Genomic DNA, 23,496 nt, shown 5'->3' on the forward strand with positions numbered 1-23,496 from the left:
GGGATGCAGCCAGCCTGAGAAAGTCCATCATTCAACACCAGGCTCAGTCATGGCTTTATTCAACCCCTAACATGGGTCCAAAGTGCCTCCCTCTCCACGTTAAGATTGTCCTAGGAACCGCATCACACAGACACTGACCACAAACCACCACTGACACCCAGCGAGCGCGGGCCGGCCAGGGAGCTCATTTCACCATCACCCACAGCACCGAGGAGCCGGGGCTCTGGCCCCGTGGTCACCAGGGGCCCGAGCGCACCTGCAGCCCCTGCCTCCAGCACGACACTGTTAGCTGGAACGGATCCCAGCGACACCGACCTTCGGGCCGGGGCTGCCAGGGCTCCGCCACGTGCCCCCAGACCGTGACCTATGGGAGAAAACTACTGCTGCCCTCCTTCCCCCGACGTTGCTCTGCTTCCGAGCATCTCCCGCGCATGAAGGCGTTCCAGAAGCAGGTCTGCCCCCTGGGAACTGTTCTCTGATTTCTGTCTCAACCACGGAAGACGCAGCTTATCGAGGATGGCAGGCTCCGGGCGCTGGCAACCTCCCCGGGCCTCAGAAGCCCATGCGGGGCTTCTTCCGGAGCCGCTGAGAGCTGGAGCGTGTGGCCAGGACGCTGGGGGTCTGGGAGGAGGGCGGGGTGGCGCCTTCTGGGGTGTCCCCTCGGGGCAGCTGCTGGACTATGCCATCCCGGGGGGTGTGCTGCCTGGAGCGTGTGGCCAGGACGCTGGGGGTCTGGGAGGAGGGCGGGGTGGCGCCCTCTGGGGTGTCCCCTCGGGGCAGCTGCTGGACTATGCCATCCCGGGGGGTGTGCTGCCTGGAGCGTGTGGCCAGGATGCTGGGGGTCTGGGAGGAGAGCAGGGTGGTGCCCTCTGGGGTGTCCCCTCGGGGCAGCTGCTGGATCCTGCTGTCCTGGGGGGTGTGCTGCCTGGAGGGCGTGGCCCGGACACTGGGGGTCTGGGAGGAGAGCGCAGAGGCCCCTCCTGGGGTGTCCGTGCAGAGCGGCAGCTCAGCCATGTAGTCCCGGAGGGTCTGCTGCCGCTCTGAGGGGATGCCCTGGGCCCAGGGCTCCTGCGTGAGCTCTTGGGAGGGCGGGGTCCTTGGGGGCTGGGGCCTGGCCTCGGGCAGTGTACGGTCTGGGCTGGGCGGGGGGCTGGCGGCGTCCGAGAGGTCCACACGGCCGCTGAGGGAGGAGAAGGTGCTGGACAGCTGAGTCCGGCGCTTGTGCCGCTTGGGCTGCTTCCCAGGCCCCGCGCGGCCGCCCCGCTGCCTCTCCCACCAGGCCGCCGCCCCGAACTCCCAGGCTGCCTCCAGACGCTCGCTGAGCTCATCCTCGGGGCCAGGCTCGGGGGCGGGGGGCCGCTCCTCTGGGGGGAGCAAGCCCAGGTCTCTCCGCTGTAGGAGCCGCCCCTGGGCCATGGCCCTGCGGAAACCCTCGGGCACCGGCCCCTCCACCTTCTGTGGCTCGAAGCCTCCCAGCAGCCGCCGGTGGGAGAAGGTGGGTGCCGCCCACACCGGGGGAGCCAGGGGCACCTCCAGCAGGGCCTCCAGCCACCGGCTGCAGCAGGCAGCGGCCTGGGGTGTCCAGGAAGCTGCGGGGGCACGAGCATTGGGCCCGGGGTCTGCCCGGAGGTGGAGGCGCTGGTGGAAGACATCTCCGGCCGCAGAAAGCTGGAAGAGCGACAGCACTGGTGTGGAGGTGGGGGGCGGGATGGCAGCAGCCAGACCTGGGGACGGAAGGACAGTGACCAGACCGCATGGCGGGGGCGTGGCTCCCCACACGCCCCAGCCCCCAACGCACCTATGGAGGGCGCTTTCAGACGCTCTTGCAGCCGCCGGTGACTCTTGGGCTCCAGCAGGGGGAAGGCCGAGAGGGAGTCGCTCCTGGTGGGGAGAGACTGGGGGAGCCCCGCCAGCCGGGGTGTGGAGGCCCCCACTCCTGGAGGAGAGACAGACAGCTGAGGCTCCGTCCAGGCCCGCCCCGCCCCCCGCCCCTGCCCCGCCCACCCGCCTGGCCCCTCACCTGCGAGGTGCAGCAGCTGCAGCTCCCCGCCTTGGCCGGCCAAGAGCAGCGGCTGGGGGAGGCCTGGGCTCGGCGGCGGCAGCAGCCGGGCCAGCAGGGGCGCAGAGTGAAGGCCATGGTTCCACTTGAGCAGGGGCACCAAGGGGAGGCGCTCATCCATCAGGTAGAGGGAGAACTGGCAGAAGACGGCGGGGGGCGGGGGGGGGGATGAGACCGATGGGTCGTGAAGGGTCTCTCTGGGCTGCCCCCCAGCCCCTTCCAGAGCTCCGGGTTTTCAGAGTAGCCCGGCTCTGCGCAGGAGGCGTCTCCCCAGCAGGCATCCCTCATCCTGATGGCCCCGCTGAGAGAGGGGCTCTCTGGAGAGGCTCTCGCAGCATTCCCCACCCTTGCCCAAGGCTGGTACACATGCCTAGACACCCAGGAGCGCTCAGGGTGCTGAGAGGGCGGGGTGGGGCAGGGCCAGACCTCCTCCCCCTCTGCCCCTCCCCATCCCCGGCTGCATCCAGGGCCTGTGACCTGTGTCTCCAGTGACCTGAGATAGGGCAGGGCGGAGAGAAGGGGAGGTGAGCCCACCTGGGTGCAGACGAGGTGGAGCATGGGGTGCAGAGACTCGGGGCCGAGATCCCCCAGGTGCTGGGTGAGCAGGACTCGCTCTCCTTTCTGGCACGACGCCTCTGCCCCTCCACGAAAAAGCAGCAGACCACAGCCCAGCGGGCCCTGGGGGACACGCTGGGTCAGCTCTCCCACAGTCCGCCATCCGTGGTTCCAACCGGCCGGGGACTTGCTCTGGCCCTGCGGCTTGTCACGCCCACTGGCAGAGGCCCCCCCGCCCCATGTCCTCACCTGAGTGTCCACCATCTTCACTCCGGTGCGGTCACCCACCGTCAGCACTCGAGGGTGGGCGGTGAAGTCTGCCCAGCGCCAGGGAGAAGGGTCCCGGAACACCAGGGTCTCGGGGTCCTTGTAGATTTGCCGCAGCCTTGGGGAGACAGGCCAGCCGTGGCAGGGGGACAGGCTGTGGGGGAGGACTGGGCACCCTGGCTAAGTCCTGGCCAGGTTGTGGGGGGCTCATGTTGGGGTGGGGGTTTCTGTGGCAGGGGCCTTACCTGTCTTCGGCGCTCCACAGGCAGACGGCTCCAGAGCGGCTGCAGATGACCAGCTCTCCGGGCAGGTGAGGGCTGCAGGGCACACACGTGAGGAAGGCCGGGCCACCCCTTCTCCCAAGCCTACCTCCGTGCACACCACCCCCTCCCCCCAAGCCTCTCACCTGAGGCTGATCCCTGTGGCCCCCTTGTCCACCTGCAGCACCTGGAGAGGGGCCGGCTGCCCCTGCGTACTGACCTTCCACAGGGCACAGTGGTGGTCAGAGCGGACAGCCAGCAGAGCTGGAGGAGGGAGAGGGTAAGGGTCAGGGTCAGGGTCAGCAGCAGGTCAGTGAGCAGCCACGGGAGGTGTCCACGGCCTTACCTTCTCCCTGCACGCTGCGGGTCACCACCTGCCGGACAGGTCCCCGGAGCTGGATACGGCCAGGGTCTCTGAGAACCTGGGGCTCGCTCTCTGGGGTCAGACTGACCTTCTGGAAACCTGGGCATCTTGCTAAGGACAGGTTCACAAACTATGGCCACTCAAGGCCCACAACTCCCTGCCCATCCCTGGCCTGTGCTCAGCAAGGGAGGATACACAGTGTGTCCATGGCACTGCCCATGGGGTAGACCAGCTGCCCAGCCCCGGGGGTCCTGCCGGGCACCCAGGCCAGCGCACCCCCGGTGCAGGCATCATCCAGGAGCAGCCGCTCCCAGCGCAGGGCCAGCTCCTCGTGCAGCAGCTCTCCCAGGAGGCTCGCCACCGACGTGCTCAGGATCGGGGCCCCAAGGATGGAGAACCGGCGCTGGCGCTGGCTGAGGTAAGCCCAGGGACAGCTGGGGCGAGAGGATGGCGGGAGGGTCAGGCCGGCCCGGGGGGGCCCAGTGCAGCGGACGAGTGTTTAAATCAACCTGGAACTCCTTCCTCTGCGAGAGCACCCGACCCTGCTCCTGTGCTGCAGTCACACGACCCAGGCCTGGGCACTCAGGAGTCGCCCCAGCCAGTGATTGGCTCACACCAGGCATGACACCCAAGCCAAGCCAAGCCAAGCCCAGCACACCCTTCCTGGGACTTCTGCTGGTGCCTCAGGAAGGCCACTAGCCCTCTCCCTGGAATCAATGGCCTCTCCCTGGAATCATAAACCATGCTGCTGCCACCTGGAAACAGCCTGCCTAGGAACTAAGCCAAGCAGAGGCAAGTGGGTGAGAAGGTGAAGAGTAAAGGCAAAGCCCTATTGACACCTGGACGCAGCCATGTCTACACTCCATGAGCTTGCAGTCCTTCCCCCTGCACTGCTAGCACAGCTGGGGTTTGTATGAGGAAGTATGGCTCATGCTTGCACTGGGGAGGGTGTAAGCAAATGTTGATCGGAACCAGCATCCTGGCCTGGATCCTTCCAAAGCCCCACCACCAGCTAGGCCTACCCAACCCGTCCTCTCTCACTAGCCACTTGCCCCCAGGGCTGGTGTCCACCGAGGTCCTGGAGTAGCCTCTTCACACTGACCACTGTCTTCGTCTTAGAGCGGCTCTGTGTGGAAAGGCCTCGTCAAGCTCACACGCCCTAGGGCCCAGCCCGATGGGAAGTGGGGTGCCTCCCCCCTCCTGGCCAGCCAGGGTTACTCACATGTGCTCCTTCCAGTTTGAAATTCTCCAGCAGTAGCCTCCCCAGGGGTGCAAAGGCTATGTCTCCGTGGTTCCACAAGAACCGGCTGATCTGCGGGAGGAAAGGAGGCCGGGTCAGGAGGCACAGCCCCTGGCCCACGGCACTGTCCACCGGGCGGGCCCGCGCACCTGCTCAGTAACATCCAGCACGACTCGGGGATGTCTCCGGAACTGGTAGCCTCCCCGGAAAAGCAGATCTTTGGCAGTCAGGCCGGGGTCCCAGGGATCTGAGGGAAGAGGGAGGCTGGGAAGGGACTGAAGTGGAACCAGGTGTCCCAGTGCCTAGAGATGCCAAGGACCCTGCTGGGTGGAAGCAATCAGCAGGGGGCATGGAGTGGGGGGAGAGGCCTCAGGGTGGGGGCTGGGGAAGAAGCCGTGAGCTGAGGAAGAAGCCGTGAGTGGGAGCAGCTCGGGGCCCCCAGCCCGAGCTCCTTACCGGGACCAGGAGGCAGCAAGGGCAGGGGCCCAGGCGTGTCAGGCTCCCAGAGCAGGGCCTTGGCCACATGCGGCGCGCTGTCCTGAGGAAACACCACCACGGCCAAAGTGCAACAGTGAGCGAGCGCCCAGGCCAGGCCCTGTCATCAGCTTTTGTCTCTTACTAACTCCTTCAGTCCTCACCAGGCACCTGCCAAGCTGGCCACTCACTGTCACTCTAATGATGAAGAAAATGGGAGGAACGGGGAGACCGTCCCTGGTCCCAGGCAGCAGCCAGAAAAGAGAAGGGCCGGGATCTGAACCCAGGCAGCCTGACTCTGGTCTGTGCTTCCCAGATCCAGGCTGCACTGCTCTCAGAGGACCACCCGGCCTTCACTAGCTGGCCTGGATCTCACCCGCGTGTCACTTACACTCGGGAGACCGTACAGTCACCCACAGGCTCCTCCACTCCCCTGCAGGGCTGGCCTCAGACAACTCAGCTCCACACTCGGGATGGAAAAGGAGCAGGTGAGGCTCCTGATGGAAGCCCTTCCTTGTCAAGTGAGTCCTGCAAACCCCACCCCCACCCCCGCCGCCCTTCCAGTGTCTCTCTTAAATTTCTCACCCACATGCCTCTGCCTGGCGTAACCCTTAGCCAGCCTGTCTCCAAGTGGCAGCTGATGGCTTAGGCGTCCAGGGAAAGAGCAGGTGTCCTTCTTCTCCCAGGAGGTCTCCCCGCCCCCCTCACCTTGCACTGTGCGGCTCCAGCATCCTTTCGGTCTCGCTCAGAGCTGTCCACACTTTGAAATGATTTTATCTTCTGCCCTATTCACTTGTTAGTCCCGATTCCACCTAACTGTTCCCCAGGGGCAGGAAGCGCATCTGACTTACTCACTCTGGATCCCCAGAGCCTGAGAAGGCACCTGGCACACAGTAGGGCTATTCAGTGAGTATTCGTTGAACAAACAGAGGAAGGAGAAGGCGGGGGGAGAGGGAGCCAGGAAGGAGGCTGAATCCTCTGTGGATGGTAGGGCGCCCCAGGTCCCCAAAGGACGGGATTCTGGTTGAGCCTGAGTCTTAGTAGATTTGTACCAAAGCCCCCCACCCAGCACTCCTGCCAACTGGTGTGACCCCTAGGGTGGGGGAGGGGGGTGCAAACGGGCCCTCCCCCAAGCCACCAAGGCTCTCCCTGCCATCCTCACCTGAGAGCCTTGGGGTGAGAACGCCGGCAGGGTCAGCGCGTCTCTCCAGCTGCACATGAACGACAGGTCAGGGACATCGCTCTGACCAAGGGGGCCAGTCATGAACAACGAGGGTGGGAGGGAGCTGGGGAAGTCCATCTTGAAAAACAGTAGCCACCGTCACCCTGGCCTTCCTCAGAGACCTGAACCGGACAGCGGCTTCCGGGGCTCCTGGGAGAGTGAAGAGTGTCTTAATAGGAGGATAATCTCTTTGGGGAAGCAGATAACAAAGAACAAATGAATATGTTACCGAACGCCCGAGAATAGTAGGTGCTATACCAAAACCAAGCAACCCGCCAGGAGGGAAGGGATGGCAGGGCCTGAGGGTGTGCTTTTTAGCATCGGTGGCTTCATGAAGGTGATGTTCGGCACACACAGAGCCTAATGAGAGAGACAAACGTGCCAACTACGGGAAAGAGGGTACTGGGAAGAATGAACAGCAAGAACAAGAGTCCTAGGGCAGGAAGTATGTGAGAAGCAACTGGGTAGCCATGGGAAAAACTAGGTGGTGAGTGATGGGGGCCGAAGTTAAAAGGTGGCTGGTGGGGGTCAGCTTCCATCACGCTCTCAAGTATTACATTATAATTACACAGTCCTACCTAGACAACAAGCCCCACACTCTAGGCTACACTCTAAAGACAAACTCAAGTTCCCCAAAGCCAGAGATGAGTTATTATTTGTCTGCCTTCCCACTGTCAAGTACAGTACCTTCCAACAAAAAGGAACCAACTGTGTGTTGAATAATAATGTTTATGTCAAAGGGCTTTGGTGACTGCAGCCATGAAATTCAAAGATCCCTGCTCCCTGGAAAGGGACACCATGACAAACCTAGACAGTGTATTAAAAAGCAGAGACACTTTGCCAACAAAGGTCCATATAGTCAAAATTTGGTTTTTTTCAGTAGTCATGTATGGATGTGAGAGTTGGACCAAAGAGAAGCCTGAGCACTGAAGAACTGATGCTTTCAAACTGTGGTGAGGGAGAAGATTCTTCAGAGTCCCTTGGACTGCAGGTAGATCAGCCAGTCAATCCTAAAGGAAATCAACCCTGAATATTCACTAGAAGGACTGAAGCTTAAGTTCCAATACTTTGGCCATCTGATGCAAAGAGCCGCCTCATTGGAAAAGACTAAAACTGGGAAAGATTGAAGGCAGAAGGAGAAGAGGGTGGGCAGAGAATGAGATGGTTAGATAGCATCACTGACTCAGTGGACGTGAACTTGAGCAAACTCCAAGAAATAGTGACAGACAGGGAAGTCTGGTGTGCTGCAGTCTGTGGGGTCACAAAGATTGTGAAGAACAACAAAATACAAAGTGCTCAAGAAGAATAAGCAGCTGGAATATCCTTTATTACACGCAAAAATAAGAGCAGTTCTCACTTACTGAGTGCCAGCATCTGCCCGACATGGTACTACAAGTTTTATTCTCCTGCCCTTAGTATGGAGGTCAGGAAACAGGCTGGGAAAGAGCAACTTGCCCAAGGCCAATAGCGTGATCCTCCAGCGGCTCCAAAACCCCAGTTCTGAACCACTACTCTCTCTGCATCCAGAAGCGAGCACCAGCCTCAGAGCCTGATGATGCAAAACCTTTCCTCTTAGAGCTACCACTGCATGTATCCATTTATTTTGTAACCTCTATACCTCCAGGTACTCTGAGCACCTTGCAAAGTGCTCACCACACAGTAAATGTTGGTAGATGGTAAAGAATCTCCCTGCAATGCAGAAGACTGAGGTTTGATTCTTGGGTACGGAAGATCCCCTGGAGAAGGGAATGGCAGCCCTTTGCGGTATTCTTGCCTGGAGAATTCCATGGACAGAGGAGCCTGGCGGGTTACAGTCCATGGGGTCACAAAGAGTCGGACACAACTAAGTGACTAGCACTTTCACTTTGCAAACGAGGAACTTCCCCTGTGGTCCAGTGTCTAAGACACCTCACTCCCAATGCAGAGGGCCCAGGTTCGACTCCTGGTCACAGAACTAGATCCCATATGCTGCAACTCGAATGCCACAACTAAAGATTCTGAGTGCCACAACTAAGACCCAGTGCAGTCATGTAAATAAATAATTTTTAAAAAAATGTCAAAAGAATGTGTTTCTCAGGGCACGAGTCAGCCTCATTCTAATTGTGGTTTATATGCCTTATCTCTTCCTCAGGACTGCTCTCTGGGACAGGAACTGTATCTGATTCATTTCTGACCTCCTGGCATCTGATTGTTGTTGTCTTTCTCCTTCATCACAGGAGAGGACAGTGGTGGGAATGCATCTTTTCACCAGAGGACCTTTTCACACTCTCTCTCCACTAAAAATGAACACCATTGTCCTTCCTACCCACCTATAAAATCTGCCCCCATCCTTCAGATTTTGAGTCAGGAAGCCTCTCCTGGTTCCCCCAGCCCTGTCCCACATCACCCTGCATCCCTCCTCTGGAGCACGCATTGCGATGTGTGATAAGATATTTAAAGCTAAAGCTATGTGATTCCAAACTGCTCTGAGAGTCCGCATGGGGAAGGGACTTTATCCCCGGTGCCTGCCTTATTTACTACGTGATGGATAGGAAAGCCTGGAGCGCTGCATGCAGTCCATGGGGTCGCAAAGAGGCGGACACGACGGAGCGACTGAAATGAACTGAAATCAGTACGTAAAAGCTGAAGGCACAAATCCAAGAATGAGGAACTAGACAGTCTCAAACAAACGCAGGGAGGCTGAGGGAGCTGGTGGAGCCCACGACCTCAGAGAAGCCCCGAGACAAGACAGCCTCGATTTCCCGCCCTCGTCTTTCCCGGACTCGAATTTAGACCTCCGGAGTTTCGTCGGGTCTGCACGAACGCCGGGTGCGGCAATAGGTGCGCCTGCCCGGGGATGGGAGAGGGGATCCGGGAGGCCCTTCCCTTCAGACCTCTACTCGCCCACGTCCTCCCCATCCGTCTCTTCCTTCTCCACGTCGAGGCCCCAGAATTTCAACCCAAGAACAGCAGGCATCTCGCACCAAGCGCTGTGTGCCAGACAGTTGTTGCTACGACGCTTTACAACGGCGTGATGCTCCCCGTTCCATGAGCCAGGGGCTGCTCACTACCCACTCTGCAAAGGTTGGGCGACTTGCCCCAAAGCCACACAGTTTGGAGCCTGTGGATGCGAGCAGGGGGACCCGCCCCTCCGTCCCGTCGGGGCGGCGCGCGCACTTACGTAATCCCGTCGCGCCGTGCTCGTCGGGGAAACCGACCTCCGCGTGACGCTCGCTTGACCCTCGTGCCACGAGGGAGCCCCAAGGCAGAACCCTAGCTCTTGAGCCCGCAACCCGACAGCCCCACAGAAGCGATGAACCGCCTCCCCGGGCTGGGCCGGAAATGCTTCCTGGAAGGCAGGAAGTCCCGCCTCCCAGCCCGGCCTCAGGGGCGCTCCAGAGCGCCACCTCCCGGGCGGAGGGAGAATGCGAGTGCAGACGGCGCCGTGGGCACTGGAAATTAAGTGAAAGTGAAAGTGAAGTCGCTCAGTCGTGTCCGACTCTTTGCGACCCCATGGACTGTAGCTTACCAAGCTCCTCTGTCCATGGAATTTTCCAGGCAATAGTATTGGAGTGGATTGCCATTTCCTTTTCCAGAGGATCTTCCCGACCCAGGGATCGAACCCGGGCCTCCCGCATTGTAGACAGACGCTTTACTGTCTGATCCACCAGGAAAATTAAGTAAAAGGAAATGAAAAGTAAAGTCGCTCAGCCGTGTCCGATTCTTTGGACCCTATGGACTGAAGCCCGCCAGGCTCCTCTGTCCATGGGATTCTCCAGGCGAGACTACTGGAGTGGGTTGCCATGCTCTCCTCCAGGGGATCTTCCTGACCCAGGGATCGTACCTGCGTCTTTTGCAACTCCTGCATTGCAGGCAGATTCTTTACCGTGAGCCACCAGGGAAGTCCTCAGAATTGTCTTTCTTGAGGTCAATCCTTGAACCGTTTGGGAGACTGAATCTACCTTGCTCCACATCTGCTCTTCCAAGTCAAATGCTAACAGGTGCTACCAACTGTTTCTCTACGCCTTAGTGTCCACATTGCCCCCGTCCTGGCTTGTGTTGTCAGATCCGAAGGTAGCAAGCAGCAGCAGCAGTAGCAACAGTAACACAACTTACAGACCATAAACTCAGTAACTGGTCACATTTTCCCAGTCACTGGCTCCTCAAGACTGTTAAAATTTCCATCTCCTTCAAGCAACCGTGCTGCATGGTAGCAAGCCACATGTAAATTGTCTTCATCCTCAACTTTATTTTTGTTATTTCTCCTTCATCGCTAGACCCTCATTTTTAAGAACTGCTATCTTGACATGTTTTTACGAACCAACACAGATTCACTTCTGAGGAAAAAAAAAAAAAAAGCGGCGGTGGGGTGGGGAGGGCAGGATATCAATTGACTAATTTTAGCTAGAGCCCACGTGGAACACTTACAGTTGGCTTCAGGAAGCCTTAAGGTGAACAGATTTTAAATGTAGGCCCTAAAGACTCTGTGAGGCTGCTACAAATGAAAACACCATCACTTACAGAATGAGCGCCTCCCATCCTCCTCTAGGCTCAGCTGCTTAAGCAGCTGGGGAGGGCAGGCTGGCAAAATGGGGAGCGCAGGGCATCCTTGGACGGCAGCAGGGGTGAGGTGCTGAACTTGGGTCCCCAGACTCCTCCCCTGGTCTTTGTTTCCCGAATACCACGCAAACAAGCGCAGAGAAGAAGATGATAGAGGGCCTTGTCCTCCACCCTCACCAAACACCTGGAGCCCCGCCCTTGAAATAAGGAGGTTGGCCAGGTAGCCACTTAGTCCACATCCAGGCTCAAGCTGCCTGGGAGACTAGCCTTCCCATTGGCTGGGCATACTGTCCTGCTACAGTTTTATGGGCTCTCATTGGCTACGAGTGAGGCGGGAGGCGGAGCTCACCATGCGCAGACGGTTGTGCCACGTGCTCCCCACGTGGGCGCTCGCTCTGGCGTGTAAAAAGGTGCAGGTGGCGCCAGAACGTGCCTGCTGTTCCCTCCCGCCCTCGAGTCCAGCCATGGCTTCACAGGCCAGCACAGCTCTGGGCACCGACGACAGTGGCCGCAGGAAGCCCCGTCTGGCAGCATCACTGCAGATCAGCCCAGGGTCCAGCTCCTGGAGGCCCTCGGCCAGTCTGGGCCAAGAGCCTGCGCCCGCCCCCAACGCAGAGAACGATGAAGCGGGCGGGCAGCTCCAGGCCTCGGCGGCGGCTGGGGATGGTGAGGCCTGGGTGGGGGCAGGGATCAGGGAGCTGGGGGGTGCTGGGCACGGGAAGGATGAGGAGGTCCCTGAGGGTCGCTGTACCACCCGCAGGGCCCGCGGGTGACTTCCCGAAGGTGACCAGACATCTGGGCCTGCAGCTCAAAGACCCGCCGCCGGGCCAGGCCGTGGCCTCACTTACTCAGTACGCGGCCAATCTGGGCGTCTCCCTGATATTTCGAGAAAGCCAAACAGCAGGTGAGGCCCAGGGGGCTGGGATGGCAGCATGCCCTGGGCTGTTCTCAAATGAAGCCAGGAAGACTGAGTTGGGCCTGAGCCTGGGGCCCGAGGTAGGCCTGCTGTGAGCAGCATGGTGCCAGGGGCACCAGGTACCCCAGATTTCTAACTAGCAGGTGACGGGGGGCCAAATCTGAAGCTCGGGTTGGTTAAAGGACCTGCCTCAAGCTACCAGCCTTTCAGCAGGCCTTTTTGAAGGTCAGTTATATACAATTACAGTTGCCATGCCAGCATTGGAGAGGCGGTGCCTAAGTGAGGGCCCGCCCACCCCAACTCACAGAGGTTATCAGATACAGCTTAATGATGGCAACACTGTATACAGGTGTAGTAGTTATAGTCCTCCTGGAACCACCAAGATCAATACACCAGGTCCCTCCTAGATTCAGATTCCCAACTTTCAGCCAGCACATTCCCTGCTTCTAAGAACTTTTGGGAGCGTTTGTAAAACTTCCTAGGAGAACCTCAAACTGAGTAACTCAAAATGAGATAATGTATTTAAAAAAAAATCTACCTGGGATTTATTTTAATTAGGTATGTTAAGACAGCAGATGTCAGAGTGCTTGTCACGAAGGGGTAAGTATGGATCCTAGAAACAGGAGGCACAGATGGCCATGGAGGGCTGTGCAGGAAAGGATGGGGTGGCAAAGAGGGGCCAGGCACAGCCCTGGGCGTTAACTGGGTTTTCTTGGGAAAGAATGGTTGGAGCAGGGTACCTATGCAGAGTGAGATTAGGATTGATAAAAGCAAGACACTGGGTAAGTTTAGGGGTTATGGGGTGGTTCCTAGCTGCCTAGTACCTGGCCTCAGGGTTGATTTAGGGCATGGGGAATGTTGGCTTGTCAGAGAGTTCTGTGGTTGGGGTGTGAGCTCTGGATTGATCGGTTTTTATATGAAAGAGTGAGCTTGCAGAGAAGTTGTTTGCTATGTCTAGGAGTTAGCTAGTCCTGGGAGGGATGGTTTCTCCAGAATTAAATCCCCAAATGCCAGAGCATCAAGAATACAGAAAATAGGGACTTCCCTTGTAGTCCAGTGACTAAGACTCTGAGCTCCGATGCCTGGATTTGATCCCTGGTTGGGAAGCTAGATCCCGCAGGCTATAATTAAGACTTCGCATGCTGCAACTAAAAAAAAAGGAAATCGATTCAATACCAGTGATGACAGCTAACATTCATGAGTTCTGGGTGACAGACCGAGTGTTATTTGAAGGTCTTCAGACACATTAACTCATTGAGTCCTCACAAGTATTCTTCAAGAAAGGCAGATACCATTACCTTTGCTTTACAGATGGGAAGACTGAGGCCAGAGAGGCTGAAACTGCCAGGGGGCAGTCTGGTTTCAGAGCCTGAGCCGAACCACTGAGTAATATTGCCACTCCCTTCCGCCTAAGGTCCCTCTTTCCACTGTCGACGTGGGTAGGCATTTTTTGTCATTTCTATTCTTCATTTTGGTAAATTTTCGAAGAATAGTATGAAAGAGCTCCCATAAACTCTTCACCCAGATTCTCCAGTTTTGTCACATTTACTTTGTCTCCCTCTCTCCATATATATTTATATATAAATATCCACATTGATTTGTTTTGAACAATCTGAAGGCTTAATTACCCCTTAAACATTTCAACATATATTTTCTAAGAACAAGGGCATTGTCTTATATAATTGCAGCACAAGGATCAAATTCTGGAAACTTAACAAGTGACCCCATGCACTATACAGTCCATGGAACTCTCCAGGCCAGAATACTGGAGTAGGTAGCCTTTCTCCAAGGGGTCTTCCCAACCCAGGGATCGAACCCAGGTCTCCCGCATTGCAAGTGCATTCTTCACCACCTCAGCCACAAGGGAAGCCCAATAATACTGGAGTGGTTAGCCTATCCCTTCTCCAGCAGATCTTTCTGGCCCAGGAATCGAACCAGGGTCTCTTGCATAGCAGGCAGATTCTTTACTAGCTGAGCTATCGGGGAAGCCCATTGATATAATACTATTACTTAGTTACCATGTTCAAATTTTGCCACTTGTCACAGTGATGGGCATTTTTTTCCCCAATCCAGCACGATTTTATTACATCAGCCTCTTTAACCTCTTTTTATCTGAAACAGTTGCTCAGGCTGTCTTTGGCTTCAGGACTGATGATTTTGAAGGATAAGGTCTGGTTATTCTGCAGAAAGTTGTCCGTTTGGGTTTGTCTGTTTCCTCAGGATTGGGTTCAAGTGATGCATAACCAGCGGAGGCATCTGTGGCAGCCTCATGTCTGTGGCATGCATCCCGCTGGGGGCCCGAGATCTCCTTACTCTACCCCTGGGGTGTCAGCTGGGGGCCTAATCAAGGTGGTGTCGCCAGGTGCCTTCACTTCCCTGCCGGGTGTGTCATCAGTCATCCAAGCGGGGCATCTTGAGGTGGTGTGACCATCCTGCTCCCTAGAACTCCATCCCCCCCATGGTTGTAGCATCCTTTGATGATTGTGGCCAGAGTTGCTTATTACCGCACTGGCTGCCAGAGAGTCCTGATGCCAGCCTTCTTTCTGCATCTCCCAGCTGGCATTCTTTTGTAAATATCTATTTGGCTGCCTTGAGTCTTAGTTGTAGCACGCGGGGTCTTCATTGACACATGTGGGATCTTTCGTGGCCCATGGGCTCAGTAGCCATGGCTCAGTTGTTTCCGCAAGGCATCTGGGATCTTACTTCCCTGACTAGGGATTGAACCCACCTCCCCTGCATTGGAAGGCAGATTCTTAACCACTGGACTGCCAGAGAAGTTTCCCTAACTGGCATTCTTGTTGCTCTTTTAAAGTAGATGAATCTCCACGCTAGGGAGGGGTATCGAAATTCGGATTCTTTTTGAAAGAAACAGGCAGCCCTTTTGGGAGACAATTTAGCAGCAGGTAACAGCAAATACTGTGAATGGAAATAAATTTATGCCCTTTGACCAGCTGACCCCTGTTCTAGGATTTTCATTTGTTTCTGCTGTGTCATAAGTAACACCTGGAGTGGTCATGTTTGGAAGACGAGCTTCTTGTAGAGAGAAATAGAGTGGTGTGTCTGAGAGAGGACAGGGGGCGTTCCTCCTGGAGACAGTGCAGCCCTGGATCTAGGTCCTGCCAGCACCTGGGCTCACTGTCCACCGCCCGCTGTGTACCCCTCTGTACAATGGGGTCACAGGGACCTATTTCAGAGGGGCTGGTGCAGATCTGTGAGCAGGCATGGCCTGGCATGCCGAGGCCTGCACCGGCCTGGACAGAGCTCAGCAGGCTGTCTGCCCATCATTCTGGTCATCCTTGCTGGCCCGTGTCGTGGTCCTGCTAGGAAGCGCCTGGGACAAGGATGAGGCACACAGTACCACTTCTCAGCTTCTCCTTCCCCAGACCCCTGCTCGCCCTTCTCTGTGTCCGTGGAGCTGGATGGGGTGGTCTGCCCCCCGGGCACCGCCAACAGTAAGCCGGAGGCCAAGCAGCAGGCGGCTCTTTCTGCCCTCCACTACATCCGGTGTCAGCTGGAGGGCCCAGCTGCAGGGGCAGGTAACCCAGGGCGCGGCGGGGGCGGGAACACACATGTGCCTGGGGTGAGTTGCTGCAGAGACCATCTGGGCACCAGGACCCGGCCTGCAGGGAGCCGGGGGTGGAGACATGAGCAGACCCCTGCCCTAACGTCCTTTGAAGCCCACCCACCCTGGGCCCACGGACTGCTGGGGGCAGCTGAGGGACGTTTGGCTTCTGGAGGATGACCCAAGCCCCCCACCCCCACACATACCCCTCGCTAGTGGGACCTCTTGAATTCCTGAAGGATGAAGGATGGGAGGGCAGTCCGCAGCACCCACGACAGCCCACCCTTTGTCTGTCTTCCAGAGCCCCCAAAGACCCCCAACCAGCCTCCTCTCGCTCCTCTGAGCATAGGTAGGTGAGACCCCACTGATGCCCATCCCCCCAGCATGGGAGGGCATGGCCTGTGAAGCCGCCTCTGCCCCGTCCCTCCCCTGCAGAGAACATTGTGACCCACGAGCAGCGCTGCGCAGCTGTGGTCAGCGCGGGCTTCGACCGCCTGGTGGACGCCAGCTCGCCGTACTGGGCCTGCAAGGGAACCGTGGCCGCAGTCATCCTGGAGCGAGGTAGGGCGGCCCTGCCCCTGCCTCCCCGGGAAGGCCCTTGGGCCCCCTGCCTCAGGCCGGTCTTCTCTGCCCCCTTCCCCTCAGAGGTCCCGGGCGCCAGGGGCCACGCCAAGGAGACCTACCAGCTGGTGGCGCTGGGCACCGGCAGCGGCAGCTGCGCTGGGTGGCTGGACTTCTCGGGCCGGCAGCTCCACGACTGCCACGGGCTGGTGGTGGCCCGCCGGGCCCTGCTGAGGTGAGGGGCGGCGGGGGGCCCTCTGCCCAGCCAGCCCCGGGGAGACGGGACCGCCCCAGCTGCCACTCCACCGCCCTCAGGTTCCTGTTCCGGCAGCTCCTGCTGGCCACGCAGGGGGGCCCCACGGGCAAGGAGAAGTCCGTGCTGGCCCCCAAGCCGGGGCCTGGGCCCCCCTTCGCCCTCAAGCCCCGGATCTTCCTGCACCTCTATGTCAGCAACACCCCCAAGGGAGCCGCCTACGATATCTAGTATGTGGGGTACCAGGCGAAGGAGAGCCTGGGGGGGCCACACCTGGGAGCGCCACATGGGGGTGGGAGGGGGGCCCTGACCCCCCACCCCGGTCCTCCACAGCCTCCCTCCATCCTTGGAGGGCAGCCTCCTGCACGGCCCCCCACTCCGCCTGCAGGCCCACATCCAGGGGGAGCTGAAGCCGGTGTGCTACGTGGCCCCTGCGCTCCGCGACACCCACGTGGGCTGCCTCTCGGCGAGCGACAAGCTGGCACGCTGGGCCATCCTGGGGGTGGGGGGGGCCCTGCTGGCCCACTTCCTGCCCCCCCTCTACACCACCAGCCTGGTCCTGGGTGAGCCCCACAGGGCAGGAGGGCAGGGGCACGCCATGGGGCGGGAAGACGGGGGAACAGAGACTCAGACCTTGTCCTGTGACCCACAGCTGACACCTGCCACGACCCACCAACCCTGAGCCGGGCCATCCACACCCGGCCCAGCCTCGACAGGGTCATGGGGCCATGCCTGCCAGCCCCCTACACCCGGACCACACTGCACCTCTTTGCAGGGCCCTCAGTGGCCCCCTCCAACCTCACCCCCAACACCTGCCAGGGCCTGAGCCTCAACTGGAGCCTGGGGGACCCTGACATCGAGGTGGTGGATGTGGCCACCGGGCGTGTGAAGGCCAAGTGAGAAGGGCCTGGGGGTGGGCTGGACGGGGGTCTGACAACCCAGTGGTTGGTCCCCATTCCCTTGCCTGTGGGAAAAGAAGATGCATCTGGCCACCAGCCTCTTACCAGCAATGTGACCCCTCCCCCAAGATCGTCAGGGTGGAGGTAGTGTGAGAGGGTGGCGTGGGCCTTTGGCTCAGGCCTCCTTTCCCCTCCCCTGACGTTGGGCCCCTTTCTGTTCTTCCCAGCACTGCCCCTGGGCCTCCCTCCCGCCTCTGCAAGGCTGCCTTTCTCCGGGCCTTCCGCCAGGCTGCCCACGCCCTTGGGAAGTCCCACCTGCTGGCCTTGCAGACCTACGAGGCAGCCAAGGTTAGCGCCTTCCCACCCCCGCAGCCCTCTTTCCCGCACCCCCGGCAGGCACCCCCTCTCACCTGCACCTCTCCCGCCCTAGGCCGGGCCCTACCAGGAGGCTCGCCAGCAGCTGTCCCTCCTCCTGGACCAGCAGGGCCTGGGGGCTTGGCCCTCGAAACCACTGGTGGGAAAATTCAAAAACTGAAGCAGAGCTCCAGGGGCTGAGGTCCTGAGCCCAGCGGGACCCCACTGGAGGAGTGCCAGTCGGGGGGTTGGGGGGCGGGGGCGGGGGTGGGTCGGGCACCCGTGCAAGGGTGAAGCCAGGAATGGAGGGAGGCCCTGACATGGAGGCGGGGTGGGGTCTGCTGCACACTGGGGGCTTGAATAAAGAAGCTGATTCTGGTGTTCCTGTGTGCTGTTGGCTTTTTGGCGGGGAAGAGGAGAGCCCCAGACCCCACCCTTCAGGTCCTCTGGGTCCTGCAAGAGGTGGGCAGCCCTGGGAGCTGGCAGGGGGCTCATTCAGAGTGGGTCCCACCCTGCCTCTGTGTTACCACAGCTGTCCCACCGGGTGAGGCTGTGATACCTGGAGCCCACGTGCTAACTGGGTGGGGGGTGCCAAGCCCGCCTCTCAGGGGTGGGGGTTGTGCAGAGTCTGCAGGAACGTCCAGGCTCCCCAAGGACCTTGGGGGTGAAGGGAGGACAGTGCAGCCTGCCCATGCTCACGCCCACCTCCCAACCCCAGCGCCAGGCACACATCTGCAGGCCGGGGCACCTCCCCAGCCTGGGCAGGGGCCCTGGAGCAGAAGCACAGCAGCTTTGAAGTCTGGGGCCAGGGTGGTGGAGGACCACAGAAGCTTCCAGCCCCACACCCTGTGGCCAGGGCCTCCCTGCTCCCCCAGCAGTTTCGAGCTTCAGAACTCCAGACCACTCCCCGCTGGGCTGGGAAGCTGGGTCGACATTCCAAGCCAGGCAGGAGCAGACACAAGCCCTGGTATAGCATCCGTTCCCTCCAGGCCACCTCCCAGGCCCCATGGTTGAAGTGCTTATGTGCATGTGTGTGTAACCTTGGCGGCCACTTAACCTCGGTTCACTCCAGCGGACTCATCCGGAGAAACAACTGGAAGGCCAGCCCACATGCCTGTTCTCCAGCCCACCCAGCCTCAGGCTGGGCTTTCCCTCTGTCCATCTGCTGGGCCCCGTCCTCTCCCTTTCAACCAGTGCTGCTGCCAACGAGGGGGCATGGCGGGGAGGGGGCGATAGAGGAAAGAGCTGACAGGCTGGAGCAGGCCCTGCCTGCCCCTCCCTCCCTGCCCCCAGGCTTTACAGATGCTGTCACATTAAACCTCCTACCAACGAGGTGGACGCTGTCACTGCTCCACTTTACTGGGGAGAAAATTCACCAGGTGAAGGTGGGCATCTTCCAGAAGAGCACGCAGGGTTGGAATGGAGCTGCGGTTCCCATCCAGGCCCCTGACGTCTTCAAGCACCTGGAAGCCCCTGGGCTGCTGCCGGAGTCACTTCTGTGACCTTGGACAGAACCCCCAACCTCTCATATAATGTGGCTGGACAGTGGGTTTCCAAGAGCTCCCTCCTGGCTCTCAGCCACTCTCCTCTGCTCTTTCCTATAGGCCACAGGGGTGAAAGATGCAGCCTTGGCCCCTGAGAGGAGCTGTGGGCCGGAGGGCTTGGGAGTGGATGAGAAAGGGGCTGGGAGGGCAAGAGAGGATGGGGGCTGGGGGAGGCGGGAGTAGCTGCCAAAGGCAGGCTGGTGTTCAGGAACACGCACGTGCAAAGGAAGGACAGCGGGGAGTTTGAACCAGGATGGAGAGTCTCAAAAGCCAGACGAGTGCTGATTTTTTTTTCTCTTTAATTGAGAAAACAGTGAGATTATTTCTTAATACCAGTATTGTTATTTAAGGCTTCCCTGGTGGCGCAGATGGTATAAAAATTCTGCCTGCCACTCAGGAAACCCAGGTTCAATCCCTGGGTGGGGAAGATCTCCTGGAAAAGGAAATGACAACCCACTCCAGTGTTTGTGCCTGGAAACTCCCACTGACAGCAGAGCCTGGTGGGCTGTGGTCCATGGGGTTGCAAAGTGTTGGGCATGACTGAGCAACTAACACACTTTATTGTTATTTAAACAGAAAAAAAAAAACAAAAACAGGCTAACTTTGAAATAATGATTTCTTTTTTTTTTTTCAGGGATGGAGAGAATTTTTAAAACACCCAACCTATTAATTAGCACATTTATTACACATTGTTTTCCCCTGGAGATCATTTAAATTGATTTACTTTTTGTCTTGTGATGGTGACTACAACCAGATCCTAGCCATTCCCAACTGCAGTTCTATGCAATGAGCCTTTTGATATTCATTAATCACGTAATCAGTGGGTAAACAAGTTATTCAAAATGACATTAACTCTGCCGTGTTCTGCCAAGTAAGTAATATTTGTCCCCATGTTGCATAAATCTGCCTGTCCAATCCTTCCCTCCCAAGACAGTCTCTGTTACCACATTATTCGCTCGGTTCCTTTGACTCAGCTGATTTATTATCGCAGGGTGATGATGAAGGTTGCTTCTGAAAGGGAGAGCCTGTTAGGCTCTCTCCCCCTGGGCGGAGTTTTGCCAACAACCGCATTTTTGAGCTGGGAGGTGACATAACCTAGCTGGGCACAACACACAAGCCGAATTGCCATCACTCCTATCTCCCATTGCCTGCAGCTCCGAGCCCTCAGGTCTGTCCTGGACCCCTGCCCCATGCTGCCCCTCCCCTTGTGTGGTCTCACCGCTGAGCACAAGTGTGGACCTAGGAGGCGAATCAAGGGGCTACTCCACCTTTCCAAGCCTCAGTTTCCCCACCTGGCAAATGAGAGTTGGTCACCAATCCATGGCCCACAGGGTCACAGTGGAATGAACTGGCAAGTGAACCAAGCCCTGTGCCTTGATCTTGGCCATTATCAGTGGTGGTGGTGGCTGTTACCAGCCCTGGCTGCTCTCAGCTTGTTGTCTCTTTCCATCTACCTGGCTCCCTGCCCCATGGGGTCTCCCACAAAGAAGATGCCCAACAAACCAGCGTTGGATGGAAAATGAATAAATGATAGAATCTTCTCTTCACAGGAGTGGGTTAGAGCAGGGGTCCCCAACATCCAGGATCTAATGCCTGATGATCTGAGGTGGAGCTGATGTAAAACAATAGAAATAAAGTGCACAATAAATGTAATGTGCTTGAATCATCCTGAAACTATCCCCTGTCCCCCATCTGAGGAAAAACTGCTGCTACTGCTAAGTCACTTCAGTCGTGTCCGACTCTGTGCGACCCCATAGACGGTAGCCCACCAGGCTCCCCCGTCCCTGGGATTCTCCAGGCAAGAACACTGGAGTGGGTTGCCATTTCCTTCTCCATTGCATGAAAGTGAAAAGTGAAAGTGAAGTCGCTCAGTCGTGTCTGACTCTTTGCGACCCCATGGACTGCAGCCTACCAGGCTCCTCTGCCCATGGGATTTCCCAGGCAGGAGTACTGGAGTGGGGTGCCATTGCCTTCTCCAAGGAAAAACTGTCTTCTGTGAAATCAATCCCTGGTGCCAGAAAGTTTGGGGACCATTGGCTTAGACAGAAAGAACAGAAACCCTGTTCCAAACTATGGCTCTGGAAGACGTTTTGAAAATTTCCATTTTGCTATGAGCTCTTTTTTTTTTTTTTTTTGCTGACCTGTAGAAGCATTCTAAAAGATCTAGAGAGGGACTTCCCTGCTGGTCTAGTGGCTAAGACTCTGAGCTCCCAATGCAGAGGGCCCAGGTTCAAACCCTGGTCAGGGAACTAGATTCCACACACTGCAAATAAAAGCTCCTGCATGCCATGGCAAAGACTGAAGATCCTGCAGGCTGCAACTAAGACCCAGCGCAGCCAAATAAATAAATCGATCAGTGTTTCAAAAAAAATAAAAGACCTAGAGAATGTGACGGAGAAGGCAATGGCACCCCACTCCAGGACTCTTGCCTGGAAAATCCATGGACGGAGGAGCCTGGTAGGCTGCAGTCCATGGGGTCGCTAAGAGTCTGACACGACTGAGCAACTTCACTTTGACTTTTCACTTTCATGCACTGGAGAAGGAAATGGCAACCCACTCCGGTATTCTTGCCTGGAGAATCCCAGGGACGGGGGAGCCTGGTGGGCTGTCGTCTATGAGGTCACACAGAGTTGGACACGACTGAAGCGACTTAGCAGCAGCAGCAGCAGAGAACATGGATCAAACCACACCTGAGCGCCTTGTGGATCGTCAGCCATAAGAACCAATACAGTCTCCTTTTCTTTGTCCGTTTGATTGATGAAGTCTGAGTTTCCTGTCCTTGGAAACAAAACGTCTCTAACTGATGTTTGTGGATGTGTCCTAAAAATGTACGTGTTTATTCAGATGATCTCCCAAATAAACTGCCTGCCTGTAAATCCTTGCCTCAGGGTCTCCTTCTGGGGGAACCCAAACATCTGGGAGGACGGTGCCCCACATGGCTCCTCCCAGCCTCACGGGGTGCCTCTGCCCTCTTGCCTCCTAGGCTCTGCTAGTCCTGTTTTTTCTTGGCTGTGCTGGGTCTTTGTTGCTGCCCGCTGGCTGCTCTTCTTGGGGCACACAAGCTTACTTCCTGTGGCATGTGGGATCTTAATTCTCAGACCAGGGCTGAAACCCACGTCCCCTGCATTGGAAGGCGGATTCTTAACCCCTGGACTGTCGCTTGCCTCAACTGGACCGCCAGGGAAGTCTCCTGTCCTGTTAATTTCCTTCTTGTCTGTGGTCTGCCTCCCTCCCCTGATCATCCCCTCTAGCCACACGTCTGGGAGCATCTGTCTTGCTGACAGAACAATGCCCGGCACAAGGCAGGCCTTTAAGAAACAGTGCCCTAGAAACTAACCATTGCCGTTCCGACTTCTGACTTGGCCATGATCCAGAGACAGGTGAGCTTGACCCCTGCCACATCACCTGGGGGACCCTCCCACCTCCTCCTACATCCCGAGGTCAGCCCGAGGTCAGTCTCCGAGGCTAGACCTGCCCCAACACACCAGAGAAGCCACTTGTCATGTCTGACTATTGTTTAATGTTTCTCTAGGAGTTGCAGGGGTGGGGGAGCCCCAAAAGCTTAGTTAGGAAGGCGCAGGTGAAATTGCTGAGTTCTCCAGGGGATCTTATTTCAAGCCAGTCATTGACTGAACACAATGGAAGCCTTTGGAACAGCAAGATTGGCTAATTTTAGCTCAGGGTGCCCAAATTCATTATTTTTCCTTTTGTCCCGCATACAGGAAAGGTGACTTATGAAAGTCACGTGCCTTCTCCGTGTGTCACCTGGAGCTGGCAGCTGGGGAGGTGGGGCTGCTCTGGACAGCCTGGGAGCCTCAAGGCCGGTGAGGAGAGCGCATCCCTTTGTTTATTTTTAATCGACACTGTGTTCTGGGAGGTGCCCCTTGGTTAGATGTCAAATGATGGATGAGCCCAGTGCTGGGCGAGGGTCAGGAAGCACAGAGCTGCAGGCGCTGCCTGCCAGTCCTGGCTTTGCTGCCTCTGACTGTGTGACTTGTCCCATCACGTCCCCTCCCTGGGCCTCCGTGTCCACACCCGTGAAAGGGGCAGGGTGGACACAGCGACCGTAAGGATTGTTTAGCTCTGAGAATGTGTGCGCCAGACGGCTCCCAGGCTGGCAGAGTCAGAGGGCAAGGGACGGTCCCCTCCTCCTGGCAGCCAGGGAGAGAGCAGACCTGCTCTGAGCCTTGGGGATGAGGTCACCTGCCAGGCGGACCCTCTCTCCTCTTCACCAAGCCGCTGGGGTGGTCCTTCTAGCATGTTCTATGAGGGCTGCATGGGAGCTGGGGTTCTTTTCCTCATTTGAATGCCTTTGGGCTAGCCAGCACTCCCCATCTTTCTTGTTCCACTACGCTGCCAGCATTTCCCAGGTCACCTCCCATAATAAAGGGCTCATATGTCACCCCTGGATGTGATTCCCGGAGAAT

The 23,496-nt window shown here is 57.6% G+C and overlaps 2 protein-coding genes and 1 non-coding gene across 5 annotated transcripts; 2 read left to right on the top strand and 1 right to left on the bottom strand.

Moving 5' to 3' along the window:
* Positions 1–58: 58 nt before the first annotated feature.
* On the bottom strand, positions 59–9,739 carry TAF1C (TATA-box binding protein associated factor, RNA polymerase I subunit C). 3 transcript variants are annotated; one of them, XM_052655905.1, is made up of 16 exons: positions 9,602–9,739; positions 6,382–6,591; positions 5,202–5,283; positions 4,895–4,992; positions 4,728–4,817; positions 4,558–4,631; positions 3,701–3,939; positions 3,488–3,604; positions 3,288–3,405; positions 3,127–3,198; positions 2,864–2,999; positions 2,594–2,737; positions 2,021–2,195; positions 1,799–1,936; positions 815–1,724; positions 59–703 (listed from the first exon to the last, which is right to left on the bottom strand). In XM_052655905.1, the coding sequence occupies exons 2-16, from the start codon at positions 6,517–6,519 to the stop codon at positions 553–555; spliced, it is 2,682 nt and encodes an 893-aa protein (XP_052511865.1). In that variant the 5' UTR covers positions 6,520–6,591; positions 9,602–9,739; the 3' UTR covers positions 59–552. The 3 variants fall into 3 exon arrangements, with proteins under 3 accessions (XP_052511865.1, XP_052511864.1, XP_052511863.1); XM_052655904.1 differs by having other exon boundaries at positions 59–1,724; positions 3,488–3,616; positions 3,782–3,939; XM_052655903.1 differs by having other exon boundaries at positions 59–1,724.
* Positions 9,740–11,285: 1,546 nt separating this feature from the next.
* On the top strand, positions 11,286–17,706 carry ADAD2 (adenosine deaminase domain containing 2). The gene is made up of 10 exons (XM_052656649.1): positions 11,286–11,646; positions 11,741–11,884; positions 15,280–15,432; positions 15,760–15,807; positions 15,894–16,254; positions 16,335–16,502; positions 16,606–16,835; positions 16,925–17,168; positions 17,399–17,519; positions 17,602–17,706. The coding sequence occupies exons 1-10, from the start codon at positions 11,286–11,288 to the stop codon at positions 17,704–17,706; spliced, it is 1,935 nt and encodes a 644-aa protein (XP_052512609.1).
* Positions 17,707–21,245: 3,539 nt separating this feature from the next.
* Positions 21,246–21,318, top strand: TRNAG-CCC (transfer RNA glycine (anticodon CCC)). Its single transcript has one exon. It is a non-coding gene; the product is annotated as a tRNA-Gly (tRNA).
* The last annotated feature ends 2,178 nt before the right edge of the window (positions 21,319–23,496 follow it).

The sequence above is a fragment of the Budorcas taxicolor genome, chromosome 18 (assembly GCF_023091745.1).
Source record: "Budorcas taxicolor isolate Tak-1 chromosome 18, Takin1.1, whole genome shotgun sequence".
Classification (NCBI taxonomy): domain Eukaryota; kingdom Metazoa; phylum Chordata; class Mammalia; order Artiodactyla; family Bovidae; genus Budorcas; species Budorcas taxicolor.